Source organism: Equus przewalskii, chromosome 9, assembly GCF_037783145.1.
Source record: "Equus przewalskii isolate Varuska chromosome 9, EquPr2, whole genome shotgun sequence".
Taxonomy (NCBI): Eukaryota; Metazoa; Chordata; class Mammalia; order Perissodactyla; family Equidae; genus Equus; species Equus przewalskii.
The window spans coordinates 13,316,250-13,333,632 of record NC_091839.1 but is presented as its reverse complement, the minus strand read 5'-3'; the positions used below and the strand labels follow the sequence as shown (position 1 = coordinate 13,333,632).

The following is a 17,383-nucleotide window of genomic DNA, read 5'->3' as shown; positions in this document are numbered from 1 at the left end:
ATGAGATACTAAAACTATTCACAAGTTTTAAAAAGAGTGTAAAATAGGTTTCAACAACATTCTACATGAATGTAAAGTCCCCAATTTAAATACATGATATTATCACGCTAGAAACATGGTTGGTGTTATAGTCTGAATGTTTGTGTACCCCCAAAATTCATATTTTGAACCTTAATCCCCAATGTGATGGTATTTGGCAGTGGTGCCTTTGGGAATTGATTAGGTCATGAGGGTGGAGCCTTTATGAATGGGATTATTGCCCTTATAAAAGACACCCCAAGAGTTCCCTTGCCCCCTTTCCACCATGTGAGGACTCAGCAAAAAGATGGCTGTCTATGAACCAGGAAGTGGGCCCTCACCAGACACCAAATTTGCTGGCACCTTGATTTTGGATTTCCAGCCTCTAGAACCGTGAGAAGTAAATTTCTGCTGTTTACAAGCCACTCAGTTTATGATATTTTGTTAGAGCAGCCAGAACCAATTCAGACAGTTCATTTTAATTTTTTAAACAGATATTGGTATAACATACCAGCTTATTAATAATTAAGGCATTTTGCACACACAATATCTCACTGTGGAAAAAATAAATATTCTCTGTTTTAAATTCTCAAGGTCATTTCAACATAAGAAAGTAGCTACACACATTTAAATGTTTCATTTTTGCAGCAGGTTAACAATTTTATTGGACCATAGGTGTGTCCCTAGTGTTCTTGGTTGTTGGACCTTACAAGGATTAAACTAGATCATGCAGGTAATATAGTCATCTCTCAGTCTCTGCGGGAAATTGGTTCCAGGAACCCCGCGGATACAAAAATCCATAGATGCTCAAGTCCCTTATGTAAAATGGCATAGTATATACATAAAATCGACACATATCCTCCCATATACTTTAAACCATTTCTAGATTACTTATAATACTTAAAACAATGTAAACGCTATGTAAATAGATGTTATACTGTATTGCTTAGGGAACAATGACAAGAAAAGAAGTCTGTACATGTTCAATAGACGCAACCATGGTAAGCCTTCCGATCCGAGGTTGGTTGAATCCGCGGATGCGGATGCGGAGAATACGGAGGCCAACTGTACTACATAACGTTTACCTGTGCCTGGCACACAGTAGGCACACAAAAAATTTTTGCTGATAGAAGTAATATCTGATGCATCATGTACCAGAGCAGTCGTTTAAAAGGGGCAAATAATTGGGATCTTGGTGTCTCAATTTAATTTTTCTTTTTTTTTTTTTTTTGATGGAGAGACTGAAGCCTTAAGAAGGGAAGTGGACAGCCTAAAGCTGCACAGGTCAAGCAAGGCCGATAAATTTAAGTGGGCCAGATAAGCCTAAGTGCAGAGCGAACAGTTAGGCACTAGGGGGCAGAGCTGAACTAAATTCTCCGAAGGTCCCGCCTCCGTCTCTGTCCCTGCCCTTATCTCCTCCTCGCCCCTAGTGCCTCATTGCCACCGGAGGGGGGCCTGTGCTGTGATGAAGCAATTTCCGCCCGAACAAGGGTGGGGCTTCCAGCTTCCGCCCTCGCGAGCACTGGTGGTCGACGGACGGATGATAGCGGCCACATTTCCTCCTAGCGCTCCTCTGAGTCCCCTGTCACAGTTCCGCCCTTACTAACCCCACTTCCGGCCAGAAAAGCCACTTCCCCCTGGAAAGGGGTTGTCGCACTGGGGGCGCCGGCAGCGGGAAGGTCTGTCTTTCCTGCCCGCCCACCTTGCCCATAACTTCCGCCATCATAGTCTCCTCCGCCGCTGTTCCTTCGAGCCGCGACCGACGCTAACAAAGCCAGATCCCCTCAGCTCAGGACGGGAGCTCTCTCCTCCTCTATTACGCTCCGGGAGAAGGAAGGGCGGGAGGAAACAGGCCTCCACGCCCGTTCCCCCGGCATTTCCCTTTGCCTTCCCGCTCCCTCATTACACACCCTCCCACCTTGGCGGAGGCGAAGCCACATTCGCCCTCAGAAGGGCGGAGCCGTCTTGTCTAACACTGTTCTCGCGAGCGCTTGCAACTATCGCGAGACCCGAATCCCGACTTGGGCGCCGGGGAAACCCCGTTGCTCCCTTTCCCCTGGCTGGCAGCGCGGAGGCCGCACGGTAAGGCGGGCTCTCTGTGCCGGGGTCCGAGCGGGGCGTCCGGGCCCAACTCTTAGGCCCGGAGCGCGCGCCTGGGGACCCCTGGGCGGCCGCACGGAGCTGCCCCGCCCCCCGGAGCCGCGGCCACGTGCGAACGGCAGGCCCGGGCATACCCGGTTGGCGCGGTCGGGGGCCTGAGTGGGCCTGGCGGGCCGCGGGGAAAGCGGGGCCCCCGAAGCAGGGGCCAGGGGCGTGCAGCGGCTCCGCCCGCGGGGCGGCTGTGTTCGTGCGCCCCATGGGGGCCGTGGGCGCAGTGCACCCTGAGGACCCGTAGGTCCCGGGGCCTGCAGGGCGCGGAGTTGAAGCGAGGCCTTGGGAAGGGACAGAGCGCGGCGGGGTAGGTCGCGTGGGGCCGGCCTCGGCTCCTGTTAGTCTCTCCGCCAGTCCCGGGTTCACGTGCGTGGTCCTTCCCGCAGATGCCTGGAGTTACTGTAAAAGACGTGAACCAGCAGGAGTTCGTCCGAGCCCTGGCAGCCTTCCTCAAAAAGTGAGTGTGGGCACTGGGGTTCAGAGTGCATGGGGCTGTCGTCTTTGCCTGGCCCCTCAGGGCCTGCAGTGTTTCTCTTCTCGGGTCGGGGAGACTGGTTTGAGGTCTCAGTGTGGAGTCTGTCTTTTTTAGATGAGGCCTGGGTTGTGTTTGAGTTTCAGCCTCTATGTGTTCGGGGACACATCGGGCCCCTGTTAACCTACAGTTGTGTTGAGGGAAGGTGATTTGGAGGATGAAGGAGTTTGTGGAGATCTCTAAATTGTGCTTTTCTCACTGTCTTGGTCTCAGGTCCGGGAAGCTGAAAGTCCCTGAATGGGTGGACACTGTCAAGCTGGCCAAACATAAAGAGCTTGCTCCCTACGATGAGAACTGGTTCTACACGCGAGCTGGTGAGGAATTGGGACCTTTGGGTGGGTCGTGGGGAGCTGGGTGACCCCTGGCACAGACCATACCTGCCTGTTTCCTCTGTGAGGTCTGTCTTACTCCCTCCCCAAGATTGCAAGAGAAGAGAACTATCTTTCACTCTGTTGCTGCATGTTGTGTGACATTCAGTAAGTTTATACCCTGAACCTGTTTTTTTATTTGTAAAAGGTTTGTGTAAGGATCTGTGGCTTCTTCTGAGCCTCAAGGGAAACCCTGGGACAAATGAGCGTTCATATTTTGTTTAGAGGTGGTTTGTCTTAGAGCGAGGCATTATTTTCTATATCAGTGGAGTTTAGAGTCCTCGAGATCGAATCCTCTATCACTCAACTGTATGATCTTCATCTGCCTGTGCCTCTTGTTTCTGCATCTCCTAAACTGGGGCTAATGAGTATACCACCGTGCGTTTGTTTATGGTAAGGATCAAATAAGCTTAATACAGTCAGAGTGCTTTAAAACATGCCTATTGCAGAGTAACTGTTCAAGAAAAGTCAGCTGTCTTATTTTGATTGCTGAGGTGATCACGCTAGCTTTCTCCCTGTCTCTAACATATTGTTCCTAATTAAGTGCTTGGGGATCTGGCCAGGTCACTCCTTGCTCTAAATCTTGAGAAGTCCCAAGTGCCCAGAAGAAAACCTATGGTCACCTTGTGACATTTGCCAGTTTCCTCTTTTATCTTCTTATTAATCTTGCAGTAGTAACAACTTGGAAGAGTTAGGTATAGCCCCTGATTGCACAGTGCTGGTTCTTCCTTGTTCTTGACATTTCAAGTTTCTGTAAGTTGTCACCCCCCCTTAAGGCCTACGTTGGGGATGAGGGCATCAATGCTGTGTTGTGCCAAGGTGGCAGCCTCTGCACAGGCCTTTAGCCTTCTTCCTTTCGTGAAGTGAGGCCTCCATCCTGGCCAAAGCTTGTCTCCAGATGGGAAGTAGGTGGGAAGCAGAGTTTGCAAATTGACAGAACTCCAGAATGACCGTGAAAAGAGTTGGCTTTGGTACAAGTTGCCCAGCACTTGAGAGCACAAGGTATTTTGTAGATTGGTGGTGCCCCTGGGCTCCACTCTGCTTCAGTCCCTGGCCTGGGCAAAGGAGCCAGCACAAGTCAGCCACACCTCTGACCCCTGAGGACTAAAAGGTCAACTCTCTGAGGAGGTGGGTAGGGTGGGGGTTACATCCACCCACCCACCATTCTGCTTTTAGAAGGAGAATGAGGATGGTGAAGGGAAGCCTGCTTGGTTTCCTTGGGCACACAACAGTGATGGGGACTGGAGGAACCCCCACCGCCCTGTTCTCCCATCCTGGGAAGCAAGGCTGCCTGGTCAGGAGTGTTCTTTGGCAATGCCCAGAGAGTCAGTAGGTCAAGGCAGCTTTGCATCTCAGATTAGGAGAAAGGACCTGATAGCTTTTCCCATTTGGTCAGGTGAACATAAATATTTTGCTTTATCTGCACTTATCAAGAACTTCTCCAAAAGGACTGGTGGTTTCTCTTTCATAGTTGATGTCAGGGAGTTTAAGTAAGCTGACCACCTGCTCGGAGTCCGCCAGCAGGTGATGCCACAGTCCACCACACCCTTGTCATCACTTGGAGGTAAAGGGTTCCAGCTGTCTTCCCTTGGCAGCGTTTCATACTTTGTCTTTCTAGGTGGGGAGAGATTAATGGGAAATGGGCTTGAGGTCCTCGGTACTGCACTCAGATGAGTCTGCTGTGGCCCTTTCTGTTGCCGTGGCCATTCCCCAACATCTCAGATTGGCTGTGCGTCCTCTGCCTGCCCTGCTGGTCTGCCTTACTCAGAGTTTCTAAAGCTCCCTTTTTACCTCACTTTCCTAGCTGCCATAGTGGCATAAGGTGGTGGTGCTGGAGCAAGATCTACACCTGCTGTTGTGTACTTTTTTGTTGGGAAACAGCCACGCCCATATGTGTACATTTGTGGTAGAGGTGGAATTGCAGATGTGACAAGACACGTGGCTTACAGAGCCTAGAATATTTACTATCTAGCTGTTTACAGGGGAAGTTTCACAGCTTCCATTCTAGAGTGCTCCCGCCTAGTTTGGTGGTCAGCTCCTACTCTGGACGAGTTGGAGTCATAGGAGGTAGTTGTTTACCAAAGAGGAAACTGAAGTACAGACAGGTGAAGTCACCCTGGGAGAGTGGCAGACTGACTCTAAAACCAGGGTCTGTGCCATATTTGCTTTTTTCCTTCTCTGGATCATGGGGCTTGGTGTGTTTAGCCCCCTCAGGGAGGTTGGGCCTAAGGCACAGGAGGGCAGTGGAGGCTAGGGGGCAAATTCTGGAGGCATTGAGGAGCCTGCGTGAGGTAGACAGGTCTTGATTTCAGGGGTGGGGATAAAGAGGGTCAAGGCAGAGGACAGGGCCCTCCTGAGGGTGGTCTGGAAGAGGGGCAGAGCTGTAGGAGTCAGAAGTCTCAAGGTAGCGGCATAAGGAATAGAGGGAGGTGGGGCTAGAAAGAATGTGTCAGGTGAGTGGGGACCTGCTCTAAGGGGAGGGGACGTGTGGTTCAAGGGGAGACCACTCTGGCTTTGTGAAGGGGGTGGTGCATTGTGGCCCTGCACAGACCCCTTGAACTCCAATTCTCAGAAAGTTCTGCTTGGGAGGGAGGGGGGTGAGAACCCAGTTGTCTTGCTAGGCATCCAGCAAACAGCCACTGAATTGGGACACCTGAATGCATTGTACTGTAGGATGGTGGCTGGTCCGTATCAGGACTGGGCACGCTCTCATGCTGTGTTAGTGGAAGGAATGAGGCCTGGGAGACATTACAGGGGCAGTTAAGGGGTGGGTCCAGGTCAGGGAAGCTATTTTTTCTTTAGAAGTTTGTCAGAGAAGGGTGAAGGGCAAAGTGTATCTGGGAAACTTCCTTCCCTCACTTACGACTCTGTAGGTCAGGATGGGGCCACAGACCAGCTTTTGAGATGCTGAGTTGCGAAGACACTTGAGAAGCCTTGCTTGGTGTGCCATGTGCTCAAGTACAGGTGACCCTCCCCTCATCCACCTAGTGGCCCAGCAGGACACACAGCTGCTCTCACAATGGGGGCGGGGGCTACATGGTCCCTCCTTTACAGTTCAAGGTGGGGAGTTACTCCTTGCCAGGGTTCCCAAGAGAAGCAGGTTGCCACCTCAAGGGTGCAGGAGAAGCCATTTGTGACAGCACCTGGCTCACCATGGCCCTCATAAACTCCAGCTAGGATGACATGGATTTACGTGGTTACAACTCCACTTCAAAAGGTGGGGCTGGGGCCTGGGTCTTCACGGCTGAGAAGAGGGGGGTGAAACAGAGATCAGTATTTTGTAGAACTCAATATTTCAACTGTTAGAGCTTCCAAATTTGTCAAGTTAGTACTCTTCTTCCTTCTAAAGGGTCAGGAAAATAATTATCACAAACAAGGGTGGTGGGGGAGGGTCTTGTAATATCTGGCACCACACCACATAGTTTTGTACAGTGTTAAAAATTTAAACCATAACCCCCCCACCCGCCTTGAAGAAACTAATAGTTGGGCTTATCTGAGCAGAACTGTCGGTCCCTGCTCCATATTTAAGTAAGCCATCCCCTTTAGTGCCGCCACACAGACCACCTAAAATGGGAGTAGACTTGGTCACAGCTGGTGAGGAGCAGTGTTGGGATTCATACCCCATCTGCAGGACAGCTCAGGACTTGGCCACCCCTTTCCATACCAAGCCCAGGTGGACTGGGCTGAGCACTGGTCCTGACTTGGTAAGACCCAGGCTAGGCATCCTGTTTGTGGTGCGAAGCACTCCTGGGGGTCTGTGTGCTTAGGGGTGTTCATCCTACCCCCTTCCTGAGGCCGTCTTGTTTCCCAGCCCAAGTGGGAGAGCACATCTCCACCCAGAGCCAGGGCATGGCCAGGTACAAGCACGGGAGAGATGGCAGTCACTGTTGGGCATTTGAGCTGGTCTTAAAGGGTGGAGTTTTCCAGTGATGTCACTCTACTGGCAGAAAGATTGTGGGCGGTGGCTTCTGACAGTGTGAGCAGCTTGATGCCTGGAAGAGGAGCAGCACAATGGCATAAAAGATAGGGTAAGGATAAAAACTAAGGAGAGTGGTTTTAAAATGAGTAGAGACCAGAGGCAATGAGACCAGGGAGAGGCCGCACAGTGGTCCTGGAGAGGTGGTGAGGGTTTGGGCTGCGCTGTTGGCCCCCAGAAGCCTATTGCTGTATCTGGAGACAATCTTAGAGGGCAGGAGCAGGCTGGGAGCAAGAGGTCTGGGAGGGTCATCTGGAGGCGGCAGGAGCCCACCTCACCTCCTCACCTGTCAGTCCCACCCTGCACCCTCAGCTCACAACACGGAAGGGTCACGGACATGGCCCAGTGGTCGGCTGTTAGCAATAAGTAGTTATTGAAGGAATGAATCCTTAATTCCTCTGCTGGACTTCAGGACTAAGAGTAGTCACTTGGGCGAACGTAACTGTTGGTCTCTGATGGTCCTGGGGTGACCTGGGGTCTCTGCCCTTGAGCTCCCAGCCAGGCAGGGCCTGTGATTTCTGAAGTCTGGGGTACTTCCTGTACCTTGGGCTCCTGTTGCTTCAAACCTCAGTGGCCCCCTAAGACAGAAAACCAGAATAGTCTGGAGGGGCTGTCTGTCCAGAGCTGTGTGACATGAGGCCAGTGAGTGCCCTCTAGAGCCTGTTTCCTTTTCTGTAAGGGAGACTAGCCCTTGACAGATACCGGTGGAATCCTCAATAACCCTTATCTTAGGGACTGTTACTCCTGGTTCTCAGATGAATGTAGGTGACTTGCCAAGGCCACACCATCAAGCCAGCTCCTAAGGCCGTCTCATTACCTCATAGGAGAAAATGTGAAAAGTAGATGACATAGGGTCTGGCAGATGGGGCTCTAGGTGAACAGAAATGTGAGCTCATTTCCACGGATGCTGGCGGGAGTGGACCAGGAACTTGCCCAAGCCAGTCTAGGGACAAGAATCCCAGTGATCCCAGAGGGTGATGCACAATCCAGGCTGGAAACATCCACTGTATAGTGTCAGCCCTGCCCCCACTGTTAGCCCAAGCTCTCCAGGGCTGAGGGGGCTCAGCGAGCTGCACTTGGGCGGCAGTGGGTCCCTTCTCACTCATGCCTCTCAGGCCCGGGCACATGGAGACGGACAGTCATGGCTTAAACACCTGCTGGCCTTTACCCACAGAACCTCAGGTCCACCTCACAGCAGCGTGGCTATGCAGTGACAGCTAAGAAAGTGGCCCTGGGGAGGTGGGTTCCCTGCCCAGTCACATGATGTGGCAGTTCCTTCTTTGCCTGTGTGTCCTGGTCTCCTAGGCTGGGCCTGGGGTGCAGGGCAGCTTGGCTGTGGGAGAGCTGGAGGTAGAGGTCAGGTTGTGTGTGTATGCTCAGTTCCTCTGCTCTAAAATGGGGAGAAATAGCTGCCACACCGAGAATTGTATATGTGTGACCTTGAGCGAGGCCCTTCTCTCAGCCTGCCTCAGCTGGGGGGAGGAGACTTCTCTGCCTGAGAAGGTTCCTCAAGTCTCCCTTGCACCCAACCCAGCTTCTACAGCGCGGCACCTGTACCTCCGGGGTGGTGCTGGAGTCGGCTCCATGACCAAGATCTATGGGGGACGTCAGAGAAACGGTGTCATGCCCAGCCATTTTAGCAGAGGCTCCAAGAGCGTGGCCCGCAGGGTCCTCCAAGCCCTGGAGGGGCTGAAAATGGTGGAAAAGGACCAAGATGGGTAAGCAAGGGCAGGGGGTAATGGAGGAGCCTTGGGGCCAGAACACCTATAATGGAGTTATCGAGGGCCATCCCACTCCCCACGCACAAAGAGGTGCCAGGTCCGTCCCGCATGGTCTGTACCTGCCCCTCAGGCAGGCAGAGGATTCTGCCAAAAAGCGGACAGCAAGGGCCCTCACCCCGACCTCTGTGGCTGACTACCCCGGGCTCCAGGAAGGTAATTTAGCGACTGTCCACTTTCATTAGCCTGCTCGTTAACTTTTCCCAATTGATTTTTCGGGGCTTTTGATCTAATGCTTGCACAAACGACACCCCGTCAGCTCCCAGGGGGGCTTCCACTCCTGCCCCTAGCTCGTTAGAATGCAGCCGACTGGGGCCCTCAGTGGGACTTGGCTGGTGTCATGTGGTCTTGGGGCCAGGTGCCTTTTTGGGAAGCCTGGCTCACATCCAGGAGAGGCCTGGCAGGGATGGGGTTGAGAGCCTGCACTCACCCGGGATTGCCTGACCCTTCTCTCCCACAGAGGCCGCAAACTGACACCTCAGGGACAGAGAGATCTAGACAGAATCGCTGGACAGGTGAGGCTTGGGTGCGAGCCAGGGCTGGGTTCTTCAGTCACTGCCTGGCACTTCCAGAGCCCAGGCTGGTGGGGCTCGAGGAGGGCTGCCTCGGGCTGGGGGGCGGAGAGAAAGAACATACCTGACTGACTTCCTGCTGGGCTGGTTGGAAATGCCTCTCAGGGAAAGGGAACCCAGGCCCAGGAGGTAGCTGAGCTTGCTTCTCATATAGCATGTTCCCGCACACACGACTCCATCTTCCCAGGTCAGCCGCCTTAGAGATTCTGGCTGCAGTTTCCTTATTCTTCACGCTTAGTGAGCATCAGATGGGGGAGGCAGCCTGGCTGGACATCTTGGGGCAGAGTCAAGTCACCTGGAGCCAGTCTCCCTGTCTGTAGAATGATCTGCACAAGACGAGGGTGAGGAGTCAGTGAGCTACAGCAGCAAGAGCTCCCAGAGCCTGGCATGAACCCGTTGTTGGTTTTCTTCTTTCTGTATGGCCTCAGGCCTCCTAGAAGCCTTAGAGTGTTTAGGCAAGTGTCAGGAAAGACTATGGAATGTGTCTAGGAGCGGGTGGTCTGGAAGAAGGTGAGCTCTTCCATGGCAGAGCAGGGCCTAGCACAAACATAAGTGGGTGACAAAAGGCAGTGGGCAGAGGTTGGAATGTCACTCCAAGACCCCCTTTCCTTGAGTCCCCGTTTATGTAGGCTTCTGTAAAATGGGCAAATACCTAGGGGTTGTGAGGATTAGATGAGATGAATACATGTGAAACCACGAATCAGGATGCCTGGTGTCCCGAGGGTAGCTATTACAAAGTGCCCAAACACAGGCCCCATGACTGATCTTAATTATTCTGCCATCTTGTCCCACAGGTGGCTGCTGCCAACAAGAAGCATTAGAACAAATGATGCTGGTTAATAAATTGCCTCGTTCGTAATCTGGTCTGGGTCTCTCTTGATTGGCTGCTCCTCTTCTCTTTGGGGGCATGAGGAAGGAGCACTGCACTTCCGGTCCTTTGTGAAAGAGAAGGGCTAGGGGTCCCTGGGTGGTGGTGGCACCCAGTAGCCTCCAAAGCCTGAGGCCCAGCCTTTCCTGTTCAAGCAGTTCCTCCCCAAGTAGGCAGGATGCCCGGGCTGGGCTGGTTGGGGGGTGGCCCAGGCCCGGAGGCCTGCACCTCCCCCACATCCTGTCTTTGCAATTTTCAGAAAATGAGAAACTGAAAGGAATGCCTGTTCAAGCAGTGGCCCCACCTGGGGCCTGGGCTGCCAGGTGGCACTGCCCCCTGCTGGAACAAAGGAGGAGGGTCTTAGGGCTCAGATTCTTCCCTGGAAGGAGATGGGCAAGGGCAGACAACCCTCACTCCAGGTGAGTGCTGCCAGCCAAGGTGCATCTCCTTTCGCTGGCCTGCACTTAATGGATCGGTGGCCTTGGGCCCTACTGAGAAATGGAGCCTGTCGCAAGGCCCCAGAGTTTGGGTGGAGCAGGCTGGCGCCGGGCAGCCACCTACATCCCGGAGGAGGGGCGAGCGAGGTGCCTGCGCAGAGGCCGAGTTCCCCGGCGCCGCCTCCACGGCCCTGCATGGCGATTGGCTGTTGGCGGGAATGGGGCGGGAGCCCTGCCTGTGATTGGACCCCCCTGGTCGCGGCGGGAGTTCCGAAGAGCGCCCAATGGGCAAGGGACAGCCTGGAAAGGACCCACCTCTCGGTCGGGGAAAACTAAGATGCTGCACCTGAGTTGGCTAAGGCCCTCCGACCCCAGTTAGTGCTCAGATCGGACCCATTTCCTCCCAGTGCCAAGCCTGGACTTTGAACTCCAAACGATGGGCTTCGAATTCTAACTCTGCCCCTAATTCTTTGTGACCGTGAACAACTTACTTCCTCGCTGAGCCTTCCACTCGTCTACCGCTGCTTACTGCTGAGAGATTCGGGAGAGACCATGGAGAGAGTACCTTGGCTCAGAGCAGCACATCTGGCAGACAACCAGCTGGTATTACCGAAATTTAAGAGCAAGATGTTCAAAATGGAAAGACTATCAAACCAAAGAGTGCTGTACACCCGGTGAGGAATGAAGCCGTCATCCTTCCAGCGTGGAAGTTGTCAGTGCTAGAAGATTTGTACTGAATACACACCGAGAGCTTACCACGTGCAAGGTGCTTTATAAATATTACATCATGTAGTACACCCGACAACCCTGTGAAGTAGGTGCCAAAGAGCACCCGTATTTTGGAGATGGGGAAAGTAAGTCATGCGTTGAGTAATTTGCCTGATGTCCCACAGCTAGGGGGTGGCAAAGCCAGCGTTTGAACCCAGGCAACCTGGCTCCAGCCCCGGGCTTCAGCCACTAGGGTGCACTGTCTCTTGGAAGTGAGGGAGATGGGAAAATGAGGCCTAAAGGGTTACTCTCCTGGGAACAGCCTTGAGCCAGTCACTCCCCATTCTGGGCCCCAGTTTCCTCTTTTGCCCATTGAGGATGAAGACATTTCCCAGAGTTGTCATGAGAAAACAACACGAAGCATCTGGTTTCCACGTGGAAAGCCAGACATCAGAGGTGCTGGCTAAGTGGGAGGTGGAGGTACCCAACATGCCAACCCCATCTGAAAGGGTCCGCATTCCTGGCAGCGCCTCTCCAGCCACTGGGGGGCAGTCGAGGGCCTGGAAACTGGCTCGGCCGCTGAAGGATGCTGAAGGAGGTCAATTCCTGGGCTGCAGCCTCTGGAACAAGTCTTCCTAGGTAGGGGTCATAACTGAAGCACAGAGGGACTAATGACCTTCGAGGGGCCCAACAGAACACCTGCCTCCCTGGAGGGAAAGGAGGGGGGCCCTGGGGCCAGAGAAGGGGAACTGTGTCCTAGGAACTGTGCTAAGCACTGTTTCATAAACATTCTTACAGCTTCATAAGATGGGGGGATTGTGCCCAGATTACAAGAGGAGAAACTGAGGCTCAGACGACCAGTCAGTTGGCAGAGCTGAGATTCAAACCCAGCAATCTTGAACTGTTGAGGCCTATGCTCTTCTGTGTGGGTGACAGTTGCATTTTTAAAAAATTATGAAACATGTCAAGCATGCAAAACAGAATACATAGTAGTGTAACAAAGACCTGTGAAGTCACCACCCAGCTTAAGAAGCAAAACAAGACACAAAACTAAGACAGAGCCCTCTGTGTACCGTCCCAGTTACACCCCTGGCCTCCCTAGAGATAACCCCTCTCAGGAATTGGGTGTCCCTCCCCTGCACAGGTTTACACCTTTACTACAATCGCATGTGTCCCTAACAGCACACGGTGTTTTTTGCCTTTTGAAAACAAGCCAACTGTATCATGAAAATATATTTTTTCTCATTTTCATGTTATTCCTGAGATGCAGCCTTGTTGACACGTGAAGCTTTGCCTGTTCTCCTGCTGTGTATTACTCTATTGGCTGACTGTACCACAATTTATGCATCCAATCTCCTGCAAATGGGCTTTTCGTTTGTTTCCCAGTTTTTGCTACCAAAACTCTCCCCGCGATAAATTTTTTTCCTATGTGTTTTCTTGAGTGTGTGTGGTGGTCCCCTAACTGCTCGCAAACACCTCAACAACCTCATGTCATTCCCCACCCGCATCGTGTGGACCCCATTTCTCTCCCACTTGACCTGAAATGATGTTCAAAAGAACCTGGGCACATGTAAGTGACTTTGAATCTCTGCTCCACTTATATAACACCAGGCAAGTGACAGTGACGGTGTCCCCTCTCTGGGCTTCAGTTTCCTCCTCTGTAAGATGGGGGCTAGCCTATCTTGCCCACTCGTGGGGAGGCTGAAGTGAAAGAACACCAAGAAAGAGCCCATCGTGGCTCCAACTCCTTCGGTCATGTCATAAGACCAGGGAGATATTCTTATCCTCATCTCTTGGATTAAAAATGCTGAGGCTCTCAAAGGGAAGCCACCATCTCATCACAGAGCTGGCCGGCCTGCCTCATTTATTCCTCAGGATCATCAGTAGTAACCAACGTTTCCGGAGCACCTGCTGTGTGCTGGGCACTACATTCAGTGCTGTGCATGCACAGCTCCTTTAAATTCTCACTTCCAACCCCAAGAAGTGAGGACACGGAGGCTCAGAGACAGGTCAAGTTTTGCCCAAGGCCAGTGAGGGGCAGAAACCAAGCTCAGAAGCAGCACCCTGACCACCTGTGCACAGCAGACACCCCGAACTCTGGCTCCCTTAGGCTTCCTTCCCAGGGCTCGGCCAGTGACGAGCCAGAGCCAAGCCAGGCCTTGAACCAGCCTCTTCCTCCCACCCGAGCAGCCTGCCCTCAGGGGAGTTGTGGCCACACAGGTGCAGGGAGCGGTTCCTCTCCACTCTGGGCCCGAAGTGGCACTCTTGAAGCAGCGTACTGGCAGGGGCTGCCCCCGGCCCAGCAGCCAAAGGGCCCAGCCCTGGGGCCAGTGGAGCCCATCTCCGGGAGGGCTGGGCAGGAAGTGGGGCGGGGTTTGGGGCCCGGCCGAAGTGGGATCTGGTACCCCAGGACTGCTGCAACCCAGACCAACCAACACACTGGGAGAAGATGCCTGGGGCTCCTGGAGTCCTCCAAGCCCCGCCTGCCACCCTCTTCCTCCTCTTCTTGATCTCTGCTGCTGGCGTGGGTATGTGGCTAACAGGCAGGTGCTGGGGGGAGGTGGTAGGGAGACTGGGGAGGCTGGAGAGGGCGTGGGCGCAGGCAGAGGGAAGGGCGCTGGGGGGGCATCAGGAAGGGGAGCTGGGAAAGGCCCTGTAGAAGCAGCATCTGTCTGCTTGATTGTCCCAAGCCAGCCACCGAGGGGAGGCTGGAGGAGCCTCAGCGACATTTAAGGGGCATCCACAGCCCCATGGAGGAAGGCACAGGCAAAAGAGTGACGCTTTCCCCACCCCCTCATCTGCACAGGTCAAAATAAGGAACTAAGGTCACCCTTGACTGAGCTCCAGAGCTGGGGGTAGGAAGAGGACCTGGGGGTAGCACTCGGCTTCAGAGGACAAAAAAGCTATCTCCTTCTCTGACTTAAATCTCAGTCCCCGTTGCGTAGGGAGCCCCTTCTGGGTTCTGGGGGAGGCGGCGCCTCATCGACATCGCCCCCCACCTCCCCTGTGCAATACCAGCTGGTGGGGCTGTGACCACCCTGTTTGGCCCAGAAGTTCACAGAGAGGGCCGGTCACTCAAGGTTAGACTAGGAGCCGGGATTGGAGCCCATGACCCTGAGGTTGCTGCCTCTTCCCCAACCTCTTCCTCCTCCTCTCTTCCTCACCTCCCTCCTCCTCCCTTTAGAAGAGGTACAGCCAGCCATGTGGACAGACCTGGGAAGGCAGAGAGCTGGGGCTTCCCAGAGCAGCCAGCCTGGGCCGCCCCTGGCTCCCTCCCTCTCATCAACCACCCTGCTGAAGCCCTCCCCCAACCCCCTGCCCAGCCCACGAATGGACTCACCTTTGACCCCCAGGTTGACACATGCAAGTTTCAGAGAATGAGGGGCTGGCCTGGGGTCACAGGGCAGGCCAAAGATTGGCAGGAAGAGGCCCAGGGGGCCCGGGGTTTAAACCCCCAGCCATTCCTGCTGCCCTGGTGAGGCTGGGCAGCCAACTTGCCCTCCCTGGGCCTTAGCCATCCCACCTGTAAAGTGAGGACAATGAGAGAACCTACTTCTGAGGGTCTTGTGACAATTACGCAAGATAAAGTGCCAGACACAGGGCCGGGCTGGGGCTGCGGTAGGAAAGTGCACCAGGAGGGCCTTCAGGAGGAGGTGATGCCCAAACTGATACTGGAAGGAGCTGCCCAGGCAAGGTACTTCTAGTATGAGGGAACCAAATATCCAGATGCCAGTGAGTCCAGTGGGGCCAAAGCACAGAGTGGGCGTGGGGTTGTTGGTAAGTGGGGACCCCCAGGGGTGTGGCACCACCCCTGGGTGCCTCACTCTCCTCCCCAGGATGTCCTCACACCACCACCCCCACCCCCAAGGTGTGTTCTCTCTCCTCCCAGGGTGTCTCACTCTCCTCCTCTAGGTTCCTCCTCACCCCCTCGTCGACTGTCCGTTATCCCAACTCCCTCCCCCAGAGGCAACCTCACTCCTTGCTCCCAACACCACCCTCTCTTCCCCTCGCCCACCTCCCCCAAGAGTGTCCTCATACTCCCTGCACCCACACACCCAGGAGTGCTGCAGCTGCAGAGCCCAGCGCTGGGCCTAGTGCTCACCTGCAGCCCCTCACCCATCTGCCTCTCCACAGGCCCTGGGTGCCAGGCCCTGTGGGTGGATGGGGGCCCGCCATCAGTGACAGTGAGCGTGGGGGATGAGGCCCGCCTCCAGTGCAAACACAATGGCAGCAGCCCAGGGAGCCACATCAACATCACCTGGTGGCGCATCCTCCAAAGCAACTTCACATGGCCTCCCATGTTCCTGGAGTACGGCAAGGGGCCCATGGGCGAGCTGACCATCCAGCAGGTGAATAAGAGCCATGGGGGCATGTACAGGTGCCAAGCTAAGGAAGGCAACGAGACCAAGCAGTCCTGTGGCACCTACCTCCGCGTGCGTGGTGAGTGCCTGGGCCCTGGCCCAGAGGTCCCTCCACAGCTGGGGATGCTCAGCTTCCTCATCTGGGACATGGGGATGGGACCAGTGCCCGCAGTGGGCATACTCACTCCCTGGCTCGCACACACTGGCCAATTTTCTCATCTGCCCAGTGGGGGCTTCACTGGTCCTGGGCCTGGTTGGGCGGGGTGGGGCGGGGCCGGGAGGCCAGGGAGGGCTGGAGGTGCCAGGGTTCTGAGCAGCACCCTCCTCACAGAGCCGCTCCCCAGACCCTTCCTGGACATGGGGGAGGGCACCAAGAACAACATCATCACAGCCGAGGGGATCATCCTGCTGTTCTGCGCAGTGGTGCCTGGGACGCTGCTGCTGTTCAGGGTAAGCCACCGGGGACCAGGCCCCTCCGAGTCTGAGGGTCCCCACTTAAAACTTGAGGGAGTGACAGCACCCACCTCACAGGGGCTGTGGGGACTAAATGAATTAATATAACGGATTTTACAGGGTGCTCAGTCTTCCTCCAGGGTTGCCTCACTCGCCCCACCTCCAGGAGTGCTGTAGCCCTCCAGATATAACCCAGGCCAGGGAAGATGAGGGCTGGGTGTCCCCCCAGAGTCTCTGACCTGAACCAGCCTCCCTTTAGGCCACCGGGCAACTATTGCTATTTACTATTATCGTTGTTGTTATCCATGGAGAACAGTAAGGCAGTGGAGACAGCAAGAAGGACAATGGCTTGGACCCAGAGAGACCTGCCACTCACTGGATATGTGGCTTTGGGCATGTCCCTTACCCTCACTGGTAAAGCCCCTCCTGGCATCCAGGAGGGTCTGAAAACATATGCTGCCCCCTCCTCACTGAGGTTCCCAATCCCCCGACAGAAACGATGGCAGAACTTGAAGTTCGGGCCAGACATCCAGGATGACTACGAAGATGAGAATCTTTATGAGGTGAGTGGAGGGTGGGGACAGGTTAGGGATAGGTGCATTGGGGGGGTTCACACGGGGTTCCCCCTGGTGTGGCTAGGGGCAAGGACCTGGGCATCAGGACACTGAGACCCATCACCACATTTCCACCCCAGGGCCTGAACCTCGATGACTGTTCCATGTACGAGGACATCTCCCGGGGCCTCCAGGGCACCTACCAGGACGTGGGCAGCCTCCACATCGGAGACGTCCAGCTGGAGAAGCCGTGACCCGGCCGGGCTGCCCCCATCTGCTGTGCTTCCAATTTGTGTCTCTCCCCACTTCCCTGGAACGCGGTCTTTTCACAATCTTTCCTGGGAGTGTCCTGACTCAACTTCCCGCTGAGGAGTGTCCACTCTTCTTCCCTCTAGACTGTCCTCATCTCTGCCCCACACCCGAACTCAATCCTCCCCCTGCGCCTTTCCCAGCCTCCCCCCCCACCCCCAGCGGGTAATGAGCCCTTAATCGCTGCCTCTAGGGGAGCTGATTGTAGCAGCCTCGTTAGTGCCACCTCCCCCTCCCTGCTCTGTCATGGCCACTTAGTGATAATAAATCCTTCCCAACTGCAGACCTTGGCAGTAGT

The 17,383-nt window shown here is 54.5% G+C and overlaps 2 protein-coding genes across 2 annotated transcripts; both read left to right on the top strand.

Annotated features, from left to right (window-relative positions):
* Window positions 1-1,520: 1,520 nt before the first annotated feature.
* On the top strand, window positions 1,521-10,254 carry RPS19 (ribosomal protein S19). The gene is made up of 6 exons (XM_008539483.2): window positions 1,521-2,100; window positions 2,556-2,626; window positions 2,915-3,015; window positions 8,580-8,763; window positions 9,284-9,338; window positions 10,190-10,254. Exons 2-6 carry the CDS (start codon window positions 2,556-2,558, stop codon window positions 10,214-10,216), a joined length of 438 nt encoding a protein of 145 aa, XP_008537705.1. The 5' UTR covers window positions 1,521-2,100; the 3' UTR covers window positions 10,217-10,254.
* Window positions 10,255-13,607: 3,353 nt separating this feature from the next.
* CD79A (CD79a molecule) lies at window positions 13,608-17,368 on the top strand. The gene is made up of 5 exons (XM_008539484.2): window positions 13,608-13,936; window positions 15,543-15,848; window positions 16,101-16,219; window positions 16,717-16,785; window positions 16,917-17,368. Exons 1-5 carry the CDS (start codon window positions 13,858-13,860, stop codon window positions 17,028-17,030), a joined length of 687 nt encoding a protein of 228 aa, XP_008537706.2. The 5' UTR covers window positions 13,608-13,857; the 3' UTR covers window positions 17,031-17,368.
* The last annotated feature ends 15 nt before the right edge of the window (window positions 17,369-17,383 follow it).

What these genes read in the sequence shown, in the direction of transcription:
- RPS19 (XM_008539483.2), top strand. Translation starts at nt 2,556, where the DNA reads ATGCCTGGAGTTACTGTAAAAGACGTGAACCAGCAGGAGTTCGTCCGA. An exon ending in CTGGCAGCCTTCCTCAAAAA is followed by an intron (nt 2,627 to 2,914) that starts GTGAGTGTGGGC and finishes TCTTGGTCTCAG; the next exon opens with GTCCGGGAAGCTGAAAGTCC. An exon ending in GTGGAAAAGGACCAAGATGG is followed by an intron (nt 8,764 to 9,283) that starts GTAAGCAAGGGC and finishes TCTCTCCCACAG; the next exon opens with AGGCCGCAAACTGACACCTC.
- CD79A (XM_008539484.2), top strand. Translation starts at nt 13,858, where the DNA reads ATGCCTGGGGCTCCTGGAGTCCTCCAAGCCCCGCCTGCCACCCTCTTC. An exon ending in CACCTACCTCCGCGTGCGTG is followed by an intron (nt 15,849 to 16,100) that starts GTGAGTGCCTGG and finishes CCCTCCTCACAG; the next exon opens with AGCCGCTCCCCAGACCCTTC. An exon ending in AAGATGAGAATCTTTATGAG is followed by an intron (nt 16,786 to 16,916) that starts GTGAGTGGAGGG and finishes TTTCCACCCCAG; the next exon opens with GGCCTGAACCTCGATGACTG.